Consider the following 16,241-nt stretch of genomic DNA (forward strand, 5'->3'; position numbering starts at 1 on the left):
GTCTTGTGTAGCTCAGTAAAGAATACTGGGACAGTGGTACTGTCTTCCTTCTGAGGGATCACCTGATGCAAAACCTGGCTGAGAGATGGTGAATGACTTTAGTTGTTGCATACATTAAAATTGAAGATCTTGGTCAATGCAATAAGAACACAGGTAGTGTGTATATCAAAATAGAATTAACATTCTGGATGTTGGTACACATGTTTCCCTAATTCTTTTGAGTAACGCATTTGCAGTTCCTACTTCAAGTAATTGGCCACTGTAACTACATAGTATTGTCTACATAATAAGTAGCATACCCTTTTCATTGACAGATCACGCTTGCACACATTGCACTTCATTCTGTAATACTATTGTTAAGATCTTGGATGCCACATGTAAGTGTCCTGATTTGGTTCCAATTTGTTCACTGATGACACTATTTTAATAGATCCCACCAATGATCAGCAGTGTAGATTACCGATTAGGGTGTAAATATACACAAAATACCATAACTCACATTTTATTACAGGGATTCGTGGATGTTGCACGCTGTGAACTGGCGTTAGTCATGCAGTGAATTTTTGTATTCCAAATAGTATACCACAGAAGTCATCTTTAACAAGCTGTTACATTTCTTACTCATTTGTAACCTGTCATCCATTGCCGTTCTTTCGAATGATAGACGAGAAAGAAATTACACATTTTCACTGGAAATATCACAGTATTACCTCTGAGATTCACACTCAGTTACTCTAAAATTAATTTTTGATCCATAACCAATTCATTAGTGCATTTAATTTAGCGCACAAAAACTATGTACAAGTTAAAAAAGTTTTTAGAACTATAAAACAGAAAGATCATTGGTGTTTGTTATTTATGAGAAATAACACTGATGTGGAATGCAGATGTCAGTACATACCATATATTACTTCAGGAGCAGGTACTTCACCATTTCCAAGGGATTTAACAAGGAAAAATACATAAGTCAAATTTGTTGTTAGATGCTTTTCAGTCCAAAGACTTGCATGATGCAGCTGTCCATGTTAGCCTGTACTATGTAAGCCCTGTCATCTCCACAGAATTACTGCAACTTATGTCTACTTCGACCTACTGTATGTAGTCAATCCTTGATATCCCTCTACAGTTTTCACCCCCTCCTCCAAAATTCATCCACTTCTTTACCAAATTGGCTAGTATCTAAAGCCTCAAGATGTGTCCTATTACTGTTCATTATTACTGTAGCTATGTCATTCACCACTATGACTGGACAAGGTGTGTCAATGTTGAAAGGTTAAGATTACACATGCATTATAATACAAGAACAAATTATCATAATTGTATTATAATACTTAATAACATTTAGAGAATTTTTTTACAAGTACTTGTTCATTAAATGGCAAGTAAATTATATAGTAGTGCATTCTTTTGCCAGTTCAATTTGCTGAAGGACTGTCATTCAAACTGTGCTGTGATTGTTGTGGCTGTGCCCTCTTGTAATATTTTGTGGTCCCTAGCTGGATGAGGAGAGGTCGGTATGATAGGTGAGTGGCCAGTTTCCTCTCACTACAACACACAATTCACACATGGTTAAAATACACATTATTAGAGAACCACTTGAGTACTTAACTTCAATGATGTCCATCTGAAGTTCTGTGGTTAACAGCAATAAAAAAAACAGTGCTAATTCTTGAATCTTGTACGTGGCCATATCACAACTATATACACCCCCCAGGGGGCTCACCGCTCTTTGGTGAGTGCATGCTTGGTGACCACCGTGGTGACCACCGGGCCCCAGCCCTCGCAGCACCACTTCTCTTTCTGTGCTGCTTGTCTCTTCTTCTCCTCTCCTTTTCCCCTCTCTTGATGAGATGTCTCGTGCCTCCATGGGCTCGTGAAGCTCATTTGTGTTGGTTTGCTTGTAGGAATATTCTCTCTTGTACTGCTCGTCCCCTGTACTGCTCGTCCCCTGTACTGCTCGTCCCCTGTACTGCTCGTCCCCTGTACTGCTCGTCCCCTGTACTGCTCGTCCCCTGTACTGCTCGTCCCCTGTACTGCTCGTCCCCTGTACTGCTCGTCCCCTGTACTGCTCGTCCCCTGTACTGCTCGTCCCCTGTACTGCTCGTCCCCTGTACTGCTCGTCCCCTGTACTGCTCGTCCCCTGTACTGCTCGTCCCCTGTACTGCTCGTCCCCTGTACTGCTCGTCCCCTGTACTGCTCGTCCCCTGTACTGCTCGTCCCCTGTACTGCTCGTCCCCTGTACTGCTCGTCCCCTGTACTGCTCGTCCCCTGTACTGCTCGTCCCCTGTACTGCTCGTCCCCTGTACTGCTCGTCCCCTGTACTGCTCGTCCCCTGTACTGCTCGTCCCCTGTACTGCTCGTCCCCTGTACTGCTCGTCCCCTTTCGCCTAGCTCTGCTTTCTTTTTTTTCCTCCGCTGCAGCGTTTGAGGCCATTCTTTCTTTCCTCCTTTCCTTCTTGTCTTTTCTTCTTCTCCATGTGTGTGCTTGACAGCCACCCATGCGTTTCACATGTAGCAGGAGACTGGGTAACAGGTAATTCCCAGCTCCGGGTTGGCATGTAGGGCCTGCACATACCACCTGGTACAGGCAAGGCCCTGGGAGGGGTGATTGCCTGAGCTGTTATCTTGCTCCTCTGCCGATTGGTCGCTGTGTGTGTCGTTCAGAAGTTGTGACCTATGGTGCCCTTTGGAGGGCACCCAGCTGGAAGCAGCTTGCCATCGGAGATGCTGTCAATCATGGCGGACTTCTTCCCAATGACTGATTTTCCTTCGCTTTATCCAAGTGTTTCACATAAAAGAAAGTGGAATGAGGCTCCTGCCTCAATCTCTCTTCCTGTTGCACCTCAATGTCTAGTAATCTCACATTTCGATGAAAACCAGACGTTTGCTACTGCTATCGCCTCTGTTATACTGAAAGGTGTGGATGGCATTGTCAGACCTGTGAAGTCATGCTCTCGTCTCTGCAGTGGAACTCTACTTTTGGAAATTGATAGTGCTCTCCAGGCCCAGAAACTACTCAAGTCTCAAATCCTCCATGAATATCCTATAAAAAGGGGGGGGGGGTCTCACAGGACACTTTAACTCATCCCATGGTGTTATCTACACCCGGCTGTTGGATGGTTTGATGGAGGACGAAATAACTAATTATCTATTGAATCAGGGCGTTACTGCTGCTCATAGAGTTAAAGAAGGTAGCTGCCGATTTGGTGCCCACTTGCACATTGTTCCTGACTTTTGATCCGTTAACGCTTCCTACCAAGATAAGGGCATGCTGTGAAGTCATCTCTGTGTGCCCTTATATTCCCAATCCGTTGTGGTGTTATAAATGCCACCAGTTCAATCATACCAGCATGTCATGTAAAAAAGCAGCCAAATGTGTCACTTGTAGCATGGATGCACACGAGGGTGCCTGCCCACCGCCTTCCCCCTTCTGCGTCAATTTTACTGGAGACCATGCTCCTTCGTCTCGTTCTTCTCCCACCTGTCAAGATGAGTGGGCTGTTCAGGAGATAAGGGTGAAGGAAAAGGTACCTTTTCCTGTTGCCTGGAAACTGTTGGCGAGCCGTAAACCGAATGTCCCTTCATGTGGAAGCTACAGCACCGTGTTAGCCTCTCCCCATCCCACAAAAAACATGGTTACGCAGATTTGTGACTTACAGTTCAGTTCGATGGTGGCAAAGTCGCCTCGCCTTAAAGTTGACTCTGTCTCATGCTTTCCGGGCTGTAGATTCTGCTACCTGCTCTTCGCCCTCACCAATGAAGACGGTTGCAATGCAGCCAGTGAACCGCCAATTCAAAAAGGATGATTCCTGGGAAGATTTCTTGCGTACTTTGAATTCACATCCATTTCTCTTCTGCAAATCGCCAAAAGTCAAAACAATCATCCAAAGGCAAACAGTCTTCCCCCTCTCTGATTTGTTGGCCCTCTTCAACTCGTCAGTCCTTTTCAACTGACCGACACTGGGGAAGCTCTGTTGATCTCATTGAGTTGATGGACAAAGATCCTCCAGCTGTGGATTCCAGTGGCTGTCCTCCCTCGACCGCTTCTCCAAAGCGGCCAGTGACGTGAGTGTTTCTTATACATTATTTGGTGTTCCTAAATTTCATGGCCTTCGGTCTAACAGGGTGGACCTCCATCTGCTCCTGTCGAGCTACATCCTCAAGACCATTTTGCTCTTTCCCATTCTACTTCACTACAGATGGACCTTCCACTTAAGGTGGGGATTCCTGCTCGTGGTGGGTCATGCTGCTTCTATGAGATGATGTTTGTCATCGTCCTATCCCTTTGCACACCCACCTGCAAGCAGTTGCTGCCCACGTTTTCCTTCCCGAATTTACCTTTTCCATCTGCATCATTTGTATCCCTTCGTCTTCTGCTGTCACTAGGGCAGATCTGATGCAGCTTGGTGCTCAGCTTCCTCCACCCTTTCTGCTCCTTGGGGACACCAATGCCCATCATCCTCTTTGGGGCTCTCCTGTCGCCTGCCCGAGAGGTTCACAGCGGCCCACTCATTGGAAATTCTCTCTTGCTGACTGGAGGCTCTATTCCTCTTTGGCAGTCTTTGACGAACAGCCATTTCCCAGCTGTGATGATCATGTCAAGCACCTCGTGGTCGTTATTTTCTTGGCTGCTGAATTCTCTATCCCTCGTACCATTACTTCTCCCCATCGGGTCCCAGTCTCTTGGTGGACTGTGGAGTGTGACAATGTGATTCATGCCCGACGATGTGTGTTTCGTGTCTTACACCTTCATCCTACGTTGACCAACTGCATCCACTACAAGCAACTACATGCGCAGTGCCGTCGCACTATCAATGAAAGCAAGAAAGCATGCTGAGTTCCTTCACCAGCTCATTCAACAGTTTTACTATGTCCTCTCTCGTTTGGGGTGGCCTGCGCTGGCTTTCCGGGACTACCGCCCACTCACCAATCCCTGGTCTGACTGTGGCGGAAAATGTCATAGTCGACCCTGTAGATGTTTCCCATGCTTTGGGGTGGTACTTTGCAGAGGTTTCAAGCTCCACCCACTACCATCGTGCCATCCTTCCTCGGAAACAGGCGGGGGAGGCTTGTGCAATCTCTTTTCTCTCTTTGAATCGAGAATTCTACAGTACTCCTTTTACGGTGAGGGAGCTAGAGTGTGCTCTCTCCTCATCTAGGTTTACTGCTCCTGGTCCAGATACAATCCATGTCCTCATGCTGCAGAATCTTCCTCCTGCAGGAAAACGCTTTCTCCTCGATACCTAAAACCGTATTTCGATTGAAGGTGTATTTCCCACACTTTGGCGTGAAGCTACTATTGTTCCCCTACCTAAACCTGGTAAAGATAAATCTCTTCCTTCCAGCTATTGTCTAATTTCCCTTACCAGCAGCATTTGTGAGGTGATGGAATGCAAGATCAATGGTCGATTAGTGTGGTGGCTGGAGTCACACCATCTTCTCACTAATGCTCAGTGTGGGTTCCGAAAGCGCTGCTCAGCAGTTGATCATCTCGTCACCCTGTCGACGTTCATCATGAATAATTTTTTGCAGAAGCGTCAAACAGTGGCAGTGTTCTTTGATTTGGAGAAAGCCGATGATACCTGTTGGCTGAAAGGCATTCTACATACTATGCACACATGGGGCTTTGCGGTCATCTTCCCACTTTCATCCGGGAATTTGTAACAGACAGAGTTTTCTGGGTACATGTGGGTTCCTCCTTATCCCTCCCCTTTTCACAGGAGAACAGGGTGCCTCAGGGCTCTGTACTGAGTGTCGCCCTCTTTGCCATAGCCATCAACCCAATTATGGACTGTCTTCCAGATGGCATTTCTGCCTCTCTTTTCGTTGACGACTTTGCTACTTCTTGCAGCTCCCAGCAGACATGTCTCCTGCAACGCTGTCTTCAGCATTGTCTGGACCGTCTCTATTCGTGGAGTGTCACAAATGGTTTCCGCTTTTCTGCTACCAAATTCGTTTGCTTCAACTTCTGGCAGTACAAGACGTTTCTTCCACCGTCCTTACGACAGGGCCAAAATGCTCTCCCGTTCATGGATACAATAAAGTTCTTAGGGCTTACGTTCCATAGGAAACTCAGTTGGTCTCCCCACGTGCCCTACCTGGCTGCACACTACACCCGGTCCCTCAGTGTCCTTTGTGTATTGAATGGTACCTCTTGGGGAGCTGACCAGACTATCCTCCTCCACCTCTATCGATCTCTTGTCCACTCCAAGTTGGATTATGGATGTATTGTCTACTCCTCTGCACGACCATCTATTTTACGCCATCTAAATACAATCCACCATTTGGGGATCCATCTCGCCATTGATGCCTTCTGTACTAGCCCAGTTCAGAGTCTATACGCAGAAGCCGGTGAACTACTACTGTCATACCGGCGCAACATCCTACTCAGTGGGTATTCATGTCGGCTTTCTTCCATGCCAGGCCACCCAACCTTTGACCCTTTTTTTGATGACATTCTTGACCGCCAATATGAGATGAACGTTTCTTCTCTGTGGCCTCCTGGCGTCCGCTTTAGTCACCTGCTTCTTCAGCTGCAGTTCTCATTTCATGCCACTTTCTGAATGGGTGAGAGTCCTTCACCACCTTGGCTTCAGACACAGGTTTGTGTTCATTTTGACCTCAACTCGTTCCCGAAGGATTCAACTCCCGAGCTGACCTATCGCTTCAAATTTCTTGAACTTTGCTCACAACTTGCCAATAGCATATTTTTGTACACTGATGGTTCCATGTCCACCCACGGTGTTGGCTGTGCTTTTGTTGTCGGGGATGATGTTTCAGTAGCGGCTTCTCAACCAGTGCAAAATTTTTACCGCAGAGCTTTTTGCCCTCTGTCAGGCTGTTCACTACATCTGGAGGCACCAGCTCACTTGCTGTGTGATCTGCTCTGACTCCCTCAGTGCCCTTCGGAGTCTGGATGATCCAGGTCCAGTCCACCCTGTCGTTCGACGGATCCAGGACTGCCTCCATTTGGCTGGGAGAGCCCAAGTGATATTCATGTGGGTTCCTGGCCATGTTGGTATGCCTGGGAATGATGCTGCAGCCAAGGCCACAGTCTATCTCAGTCGGCCTGCCTCTTACTCTGTGCCCTTGCAAGATATTCGTAATTTTCTCTTTTGGCATATCACATCACTTTGGCATGACCATTGGTGCTCCCTTCATGGGAACAAACTCAGGGAAGTCAAACCTCTCCCAACAGCCTGGTCAACTTCCTCCCGGCCGTCTTGCCGTGAGGAAGTAATGTTAGCTTAGTTGCGAATAGGGCAATGCCGCTTTAGCCATCGCCACTTGTTGAGTGGTGACCCTGCACCTTTCTGTAGCCAGCCATTAACAGTCAAACATTTCATGATACTCTGCCCCTTTGTTAGCCACTTCTCAGGGCCTGGCTGCTGCCCGTTTTGCCGGACATTTTAGCGGATGATGTGCGAGCTGTGACTCACGTTTTAAAAAACAGTAATATGACGGAAGAGACTTGATTTCTACGTGGTAACTCTTGTGTCTTGTCGACATTTTTTAGATACTCTTCCATAATGTCTTGATGCTTTAGATTTGTTTTTTCTTCCTTTCTGTATTGGACCTCAAAATGGTTTTTCACCCTTGCAGTCCCAGCATTCTATGGTTCTATACTGGGCACTTATGACCTTAGATGTTTTGCACAAAAAAAAACTATATACAATGACTAACATTCCCTCACAGCTAACTAAGGTGCGAGGTGATGACTGTCACTATGGAGGACTAGAGCACAGTCCATCGTATTGAGATGCAATGCAAACAGAGTCCTGATGCGATGTACTGAGGTACCGAGATTAAGATGCTGAGAGAGCTTGGTTGGTGGCAGTGGCCTATATGCATGCTACCCAAGGGACATTATCGGTGTGTAGCCTGGGGCGTGTCTTGATCTTCTCTCGTCATAGGTGCCCTAGTTCATTGCCTGCTATACAATGTTTCCAAGTGCGTACTGGTGTGCTGATGAAGGCTTTCACCAGAACATTGCCGCAACCTCCCCCCCCCCCTCCCCCCCACAAAAAAAAGCACCATTGTCATGTACTGGAGATGTAAACTAGCTACAGTGTGGGAAGGCAGGAAGTTGGACGTAGAGATGAGGCGGGAACCGTAACTGCGGAAGGCGGCATACTCACAGCAGTACCCTGCCGTCTGGCTTGCAAGAGCAGAGGAATGCCCTCCTGAAAACACTGCTCTGCATATATGTCCAGTCTTGGGGGCATCTCCTTGGGTGACGACAGTGACAGTGATAGTGGGTCCACGTCCATTGGAATGGAGAGCGTAACATCCATTGGCTCATCCTGGGGTGCCCAGTGGGCAGCTGCAAAGGCTGCGTGATCCCTTGAGACTGTGAATCTGGGGGAAGAAAAGCAGTAGAATCACATGGCAAACAGCAGTTATGAATTTGATGCTGGTGACAGTGCTGCAAACCATCAGGACCTGCACTTAGATACATATATGTGCCAATGCGTTTCTGGAACTTGCCTCACTCCCAGTGCTGATGTCGGCCAAAAACCCTATAAAGAACAAGATCATGTGCTGCAAAGCGGTACTTGCAGACCATTGGCAGCACTGGATGCTGCAGTGGGTGGAGCAAGTGAAGCAGCATCTGATGGTGGTGGCCATGCAGAAGTTCCACCAGGGACACTGCCACATCACTGGGAGCAATAGGAGGTGAGAAAGAGTTGCAATGCCTTTTCCTATGTGTGGGAGGTGTGAAGCTTGGCCATCTGTTGTTTAAAAGTGCATACAAAGCATTCTGCTTCTCCATTGGATTGGGGGTGAAACAGAGCACTTGTTAGATGACAAATGAAAAATTTTGTGAACAAAATGGTAGTCATGTGACTTGAACTGAGGGCCATTGTCCATAACATTGAAAAAAATTGAGGGCTATGTGACGTGGTTTAGTTCTTAGGTGCAGCAAGTGGAAACTTGCTAAAAGAATCTACTACTACAAGCCAACAAGTGCTCCAGAGTGGTCCTGCAAAGTCAGTGTGCACTTGTTGCCATGGCGATTGAGTCTTAGGTAGGTCAAGTTGAGAATGTCTGTGGCAGAGTGGATCTGGTTTTCTGCGCATGCGTGACATTGCGAAGACATTTGTTCAATGTGGGCATCCATGCCCTGCCAAGTATAGTGCCGGCACACTAACTGTTCAGTGCGAACAATTCCCCGATGCCTTCGGTGAAGCAGTTGTAACACACACTTTTGCAGCACTGTGGGAATGAGCACACATGATTGTCCACTATAGATTGTACGTAGGTCATACCTTGTTGTACTGAAAGGTTACGCCAGTGAACAAAGTATCAGCACACTACTGATGTCTGAATGCTGTTCAATGAGCGAGGCCAGGATGTGCAAATGTAATGCAACAAAATTTTCAAATCGGGTCTGCTTCCACGGCCTGTACAATTTTTCTGTAATTCAATGGAAAAACTGCAGCAATTCAGAGTTCTATGCATTGATCTGGCAACAAGATGCATCACAGGAATCAAAATCAGACTCAGGGCCGATCAGAAGGTAAGAAAGGGTGCCAGCATTGCCATTCTTTTGCTGTAGATATGTACACAATTTCGTACTGATATTGGAATAGAAGCAAAGCCCAACATTGCAATTTTTTAGCAGTACGTGTAACAACTGGCTTTGAGGGATGAAACAAGGGCTTCAAAGACTTGGGATCAGTCATTAAATAGAACGTGACCAAACAGATAGTGATGGAATTTTGTCAAACCATACACAATAGCGAGAGCTCCTTTTCCAATTTGTGAATAATTGCACTGAATTTGAGGGAAGAACTTTGAGGCAAAGGCAATAGGTCTGTCTTGTGCAACAGTTTTTTGAGTTTCTGAAATGCATTGTGACACTCTTTGGTCCACATGAGAGGCACATTTTTCCAATGCAAGCGATGTGATCTGTGAAGTGTTTGGAATGAAACAAATGTAGTAGGTCAACTTGCCTCGCACTGACTGCAGTTCAGGTGCATTGCGAGGAACAGACAGGTCACGGATTGCAAGCAAAAGAGATTGAAGGGGGTGCACACCCTGACTGACCACATGATTTAAAGTACTGTGGCTCTGTCTAGTCACACTTCTCGAGAGGACACTAGAGTCCTGCATCTGACAACACCTGAAAAAGGGTGTGCAAATTGGCGTATGACCTGAGACAACAGTATTGTCAAGGTAGTTCAAACAGAATGGCACTTAATCAGTCAGCTGTTCCAAGTAACATTGAAAAATGGCGGGTATGCAGGCACTGGTGAGCCTAACCATTCATACATGGCATGATGAAGCAGAGTTACGGAAGCACCTGTGTCCAGTTGAAAGGCAACACTACGACCAGCAAGTAGTTTGCTTGAATGGCGTGTCACTGCTATGGGGCAAGATCAGGGCACAACCTTACGTGTATTACCGCTAGAAACTGGAGTTGGTTTTGAAAACAGTGCATTCACAGAATGTGCATGAGACCTGTTGTTGCGAGAGTGGGCATAATTGGTGCTCTTTTGTCGTTGCTAGCAAACTGCTTAGACATGGCCTGTCTTTCCACATGAGTAACATGTCATGTTGCACGACTGGCAATCTTGTCACATATGATGAGCAAAACAGTGAGGACAAGACTTCACTAGATTTACAGCCTTGGCTACTTGTTTACTTGTTTGTCTGCACATGTGTGTCCATGCTCATTGTGGCAGCTGGGTGGGGCGGTCGCGAGCAGGAGGCAACTTGACATAACAAATCGGAACCTGATCACATTTATCGGCAGCTATGGCACCAGAATCGTATTGTACTAATATTTGCAACACTTGATGGAGCGAAGGGTCAGAGTACTTGAGAATCTGTTCTCTAATTCTGCTATCATTGTATGTGATTGGATCATCATGTCACTATAAAAGTTGACACGGCGATACTTGAATTTAACCTTTCTAGTGAGACTCTGAAAGTCGGTATACCACTGATGGTACATCTTCTGTAGCTTTTCTTAAGGCAAAAGATCTGAAATATGGCTCTCTTGAGCTGAATCTGCTGTCCATAATACTGACTTAATGCACCTACTACTTCATCATAGGAGAGTGCGTTAGGAGACAATGTAGAGAAGAATTTTTGAATTAGGTGAAACACAGGCTCCCAGGATGGACGGGAAATAATGATATTTCACAGTACCTTGAATTCGATGGACTGGACAGTGGGCCTGGCACTGGGAGAGATATTTGATCCAGGGCAGGGGGTGGAGGTGGCGGGGTAACCATTCTAATGCCAACAAATTACAGCAAAATAGGAAAAGACAATTAGAAAAGCAATGTTCAAAGCCTCTGAGGAGAGAGGGGGAGAGAGAGAGAGAGAGAGAGAGAGGGAGGGAGGGAGAGAGGGAGGGAGAGAGGGAGGGAGAGAGGGAGGGAGAGAGGGAGGGAGAGAGGGAGGGAGAGAGGGAGGGAGAGAGGGAGGGAGAGAGGGAGGGAGAGAGGGAGGGAGAGAGGGAGGGAGACAGGGAGGGAGGGAGAGAGGGAGGGAGACAGGGAGGGAGGGAGACAGGGAGGGAGGGAGAGAGGGAGGGAGGGAGAGAGGGAGGGAGGGAGAGAGGGAGGGAGGGAGAGAGGGAGGGAGGGAGAGAGGGAGGGAGAGAGGGAGGGAGAGAGGGAGGGAGAGAGGGAGGGAGAGAGGGAGGGAGAGAGGGAGGGAGAGAGGGAGGGAGAGGGAGGGAGAGGGAGAGAGAGAGAGAGAGAGAGAGAGAGAGAGAGAGAGAGATTGATTCTGCAGCTCCCATCCTGTAATATGTGCAACAAAAAGAACAAATGAGTCTATAGAATCACTGTAACTTCAGCTCCCTGCACCAGCCTAGAACACAAGAAAGGCAAACAAAACATGTTGATCAGATTTGTTGCCACTTTTTGTGGCTGTGCCCTCTTGTAATGTTTTGTCATTCCTTGCTGGATGAGGAGAAGGGGGTTATGATAGGTGGGTGGCTGGTTTCCTGTCACTAAAACACAAAATGCACATGTGGTTAAAATACACTTTATTACAGGAACCAGTTGAGTACTGAACTTCAGTGATGTCCAATCTGAAGTTCTGTGGTTAACAGCACTCAAATAACATGTACTAATTCTTGAATCTTGTCCGTATCCAAATCACAATAGTACACAATGACTAATGTTCCGTCACAGCTAGCTAAGTACGGAGGTGTAGTGCGAACTGAATCCTGATGTGATGTACTGAGATTGAGAGAGCTTAGTCTGTGGCGGCTGTCTACCGTATTTACTCGAATCTAAGCCGCACTTTTTTTCCAGTTTTTGTAATCCAAAAAACCGCCTGCGGCTTAGAATCGAGTGCAAAGCAAGCTGAAATTCTGAAAAATGTTGGTAGGTGCCGCCACAACTAACTTCTGCCGTCGAATATATGTAGCGCTACACAGACATGCTTTGTAGGCACAAAGATAAATACTGGCGCCAAAACCTCTGCGTCAGTAAATAAATTAAAAAAAAAGGTGGAAGACGAGCTTTTTTTTCTCCGCCCCGAGTTTCGACCACTGCATTTTCATACATTATCAAACGAAGCAAATACAAATTCCGTATTGTTCATCTTCGAATGTATTAGAATTTCAATGTACTACGAAAATCCGACTGGCAAGACTGTTTGGGATGTTTTTCAATATGGCCAACTCTACGTTCTGAATTTTTTCCTACCTGTGAGAAGAGATGGTTGCTAATAGTAACCTGATGAAATGTGAATCACAAGCAGTATTCTCTTCACCATTCACCATAAGAATAATACGAATATAAACATTTTGCCATGTGTTCTTCCGTGTTTGTTGCTATCTCATTTAAATCCTGTCTGCCTAATAAACTACGAAACTAGAGTGAGACAACAGCAAACGCGGAAGAATACACTTATCATGTCATGTTTATATTCGTATTATTCTTAGCCTAATAGTGATACAGTCAGAAATGAACCACGGCAACTGACTAGATTTTTAAATCTAAGATGACTCTAATTTCTGTGCAGAATTTGATGTACTAAAGAAGCGGCCGCAAAGATTTTCAAACGGAGAAAAATTTTCGCCTAACTCTCGTTCAGAACATGTTCTATCGTACACAGCCTATTATTTGGTTCTTGTTGATCATTCTCAAAGAAAGCAGCAGTGTAAGTAACAACAAATAGCAGTCTCTTGACATTGCTTCGCTGAGACGATTCGCCTCTTTTTAGTTGTAAGCGGCGGTAGCGCGCACAAAAGCAAGCCATGCCACAAACGGCGACAGGCCGTAAACACGCACTATCAGAATGCGACAAACAATGCATGACACAGTACAGTGATGCATTTTCAGCTTAGAGTGACGTAAACACCTATAACAGAGAAAACGGCACTTATCAGATCAAGCAAAATAAGCAATCGATTCAAACCAGACGAAGCACGTGAAAAAGGAAGGGTACCCGTATAAATACGGACGGAGCGCCTGACGCATAGCAATGGCTACCTGGTAAAGCTTACGACTCGAACCAAACTACTGTAGCTGTATCGTCATTCATTCGACCTAAATTGTGTCTCATATTACAATGGACAAACTTTGTTTCGATTTGGAGGTGCGTCCTAAAACTTTTATCTCCCCTTGAATTTCGAGTCTCAAATTTCAGGTGCGGCTTAGATTCGGGAAATCTTTTTTTCCTATGTTTCGAGTCTCATTTTTCAGGTGCGGCTTAGATTCGAGTGCGGCTTAGATTCGGGTAAATACGGTATATGCACGCTACTCAGGGGGAGTCTTGGTCTTCTCTTGTCATAGGCGTGCCTAGTTCAGTGCCAGCTATACATTGTTTCCTAGTGCCAACCATTGTGCTCGTGAAGGCATATGCCAGAACAGTGGTGTTTGGGTAGATTGTGTGACAGTTTTCCTTGAAATTTCATCAGTTCCAAGGACTGCATTTCAGTATTTGTATGACTGTACTCTCCTGTGTCATGTGGAGTCGATAGCTTGGCTTGTCGGTTTTCCTTATTGCATGTGTTACAGCTGTGGATATCACTCCTGTTGCTGAATGTTTCATGATTTTCCTTCACATACATGGGGCAGTTGAAGACTATTTTTTCATAACAGTGCTTTCTTGCACCCTGTAGAGTGGCCCCACCGTAGCAGGCTGTAGTTGATATGACAGTGATACAGTAAATAGTATACCATTAACATATACTGATCAGTTTTCAAATGTTTGTTTTCTCCGGAAGTACACGATTCATGACAATTTGCCCCACACATGTGCATTGTTCTTTTGCCAAGCAATTGGCTGTCCTCCATCATAAAACCCAAAAGTTTCACAGCCCCCACACAATTCAGCTATGCTTCTCCACTGAGGCTACATTCCAATTTTTGCATTTTTGCACAGATTTTTATTTTGTTTATAGCAAACCCTTCCTTTGTCACATAAAACAAAACATATATTTCTTCTTGATCCTTGCTGATATTGATGCCTTCAGAGTAGAAACTTATGTCATCTACAAATTGCAAGAACTGTTCATGAAATAATAACTGTGATTGTGAATTAGTCTGCTCCCATCTTGACTAAACATATTGCAAGTGGCACAGGCACAGGCTGACTGACTGTTAAATGATAATATTGACAGCAGACTTTGGGGCTCTTCTTCGCATATGATCAGGAAACAAATTTGTTACACTGATCACAGGTTCTGAGATTTAAGAAGCACTCAAGACTGGAAGCAGACTGCTGTGAGCACAGCTCTGCCAACGTTTAGCCTAGACCCTTGAAGGATAGTGTACAATGGATGGGGGTTGTCAGAGGCTGTATTGTGACTGTTAAGTTTCTGGGATGTACCTGTACATATTCTGACCCAGTTGAGAAAGTTCTGAGAGTAGTGAACTGAGCATCTTGATCTGTGGTTTTAGGTCACACCTACATCTACATACATACTCTGAAAACCAGTGTGAAGTGCATGGTAGAGGGTATGTCCCGTCAAGTGTGCTTGTGTGCGTGTGCATGGGCGCGCTCCTCCTCCTCCTCCTCCTCCTACACACACACACACACACACACACACACACACACACACCAAGAACAAATAGAATTAACATCAGGTTTCTGTTTTACTAAAGAGCTGGGAGGAACTTTATTGAACTTTATTGAATTGTCTCTGCCCCCCTCTTGCCCCATCTCCCACTGTGATATCCTAAATTTGTGCAGATCACCATTATGCCACAATACTCTTGATTGATGTTCATATCGGATTGCTGTTTGCTTTGTGTGATAAACTCTGTGTTCATATTATTTTTGAATACCTCATTTTTTAAATTCAAATTATGTTCTTCCAGTTGTATGTTATGCTACTACTACTGCAGGTAGTTAGTGATTAAGAAGTAAATGCTTATAGGGTTTCATGGGAGTAGGCTATATTTCATTACTTATGTTTTAAGAAATTGTGTAAGTTTTAAACAAATAATTCCTGTTTGCAATGTTTTCATGTTTTACAGTGCAAGATCCCGAGTCAAAGGCCATTTGGAACTCTATATTGCATATATCAGAGAGCCGGGCATACCAAATACTGCACCGTCCCCTGCTGGTCAGGAAGTGATGGGAACACCTCAGTCAGGCACTGCACCAACTGCAGAGCCAGATGGTGATTGGGAGATGGTGGATTCAGAAAACTCTGTGTCAGCACCAACTGAAACACCTGCCCAGGTAACTATGATGCCTTCCCGTCCAGCCCCACCGCGGCCTCCTCCTCCACCACCTAGAAGATCACGTCCACCATCTTTCCGGCGGCAAGACTCAGAGTGGGAAGTACTTGAGGCTGGTAGACCAGTTCAGCAGGTAGGCCATGTTCATTAAAAATATTTTGTGGCACGAAAAACAATTGGTGATCGTTGTTAGTCTCCAACATAATACTTCAGATATATATATATAGAATCTGAGCTTCTAAAACTTCTGTGCCTTGAAGCATAAGTTTCCTTGTTTTGAGGGTGTGTGTACAACAGCAGTGGAGTTTTGCAGTCAAAACTGATGTGCGTTGCTGTGATAAATAGTCTAACACTTTTAAATTTTGTTTTCTTTCCTTATTTTTATTTCTTTGTTTTGAATAAAGTTTCATTTCTACTGCCATACTCTCTTCAGATGTGCCTCCATTACATAACACAGTATGACAACTAATGTCTTGCATGGAGTATGCAGTTTATTGTTGGCCATAATTAAGTATATGTTTCAGTAAAGAGGTACTTCCGGTTGTTGCTGTTTGATCTGGGATGTGGAGATAAACTTTA

The 16,241-nt window shown here is 45.4% G+C and overlaps 1 protein-coding gene across 7 annotated transcripts in view; it reads left to right on the forward strand.

Annotated features, from left to right (window-relative positions):
* Positions 1 to 16,241, forward strand: part of LOC126190775 (E3 ubiquitin-protein ligase Nedd-4) — a 197,597-nt gene that overhangs the window by 23,621 nt on the left and 157,735 nt on the right. For 5 of the 7 annotated variants that reach the window (XM_049931309.1, XM_049931310.1, XM_049931315.1 and 2 more), the window contains exon 6: positions 15,456 to 15,795. In XM_049931309.1, coding sequence (XP_049787266.1) covers positions 15,456 to 15,795 — 340 coding nt within the window. The remainder of the gene's footprint in view (positions 1 to 15,455; positions 15,796 to 16,241) is intronic. The other 2 variants (XM_049931312.1, XM_049931313.1) reach the window with 1 other exon arrangement.

Source organism: Schistocerca cancellata, chromosome 6 (assembly GCF_023864275.1).
Source record: "Schistocerca cancellata isolate TAMUIC-IGC-003103 chromosome 6, iqSchCanc2.1, whole genome shotgun sequence".
NCBI lineage: Eukaryota > Metazoa > Arthropoda > Insecta > Orthoptera > Acrididae > Schistocerca > Schistocerca cancellata.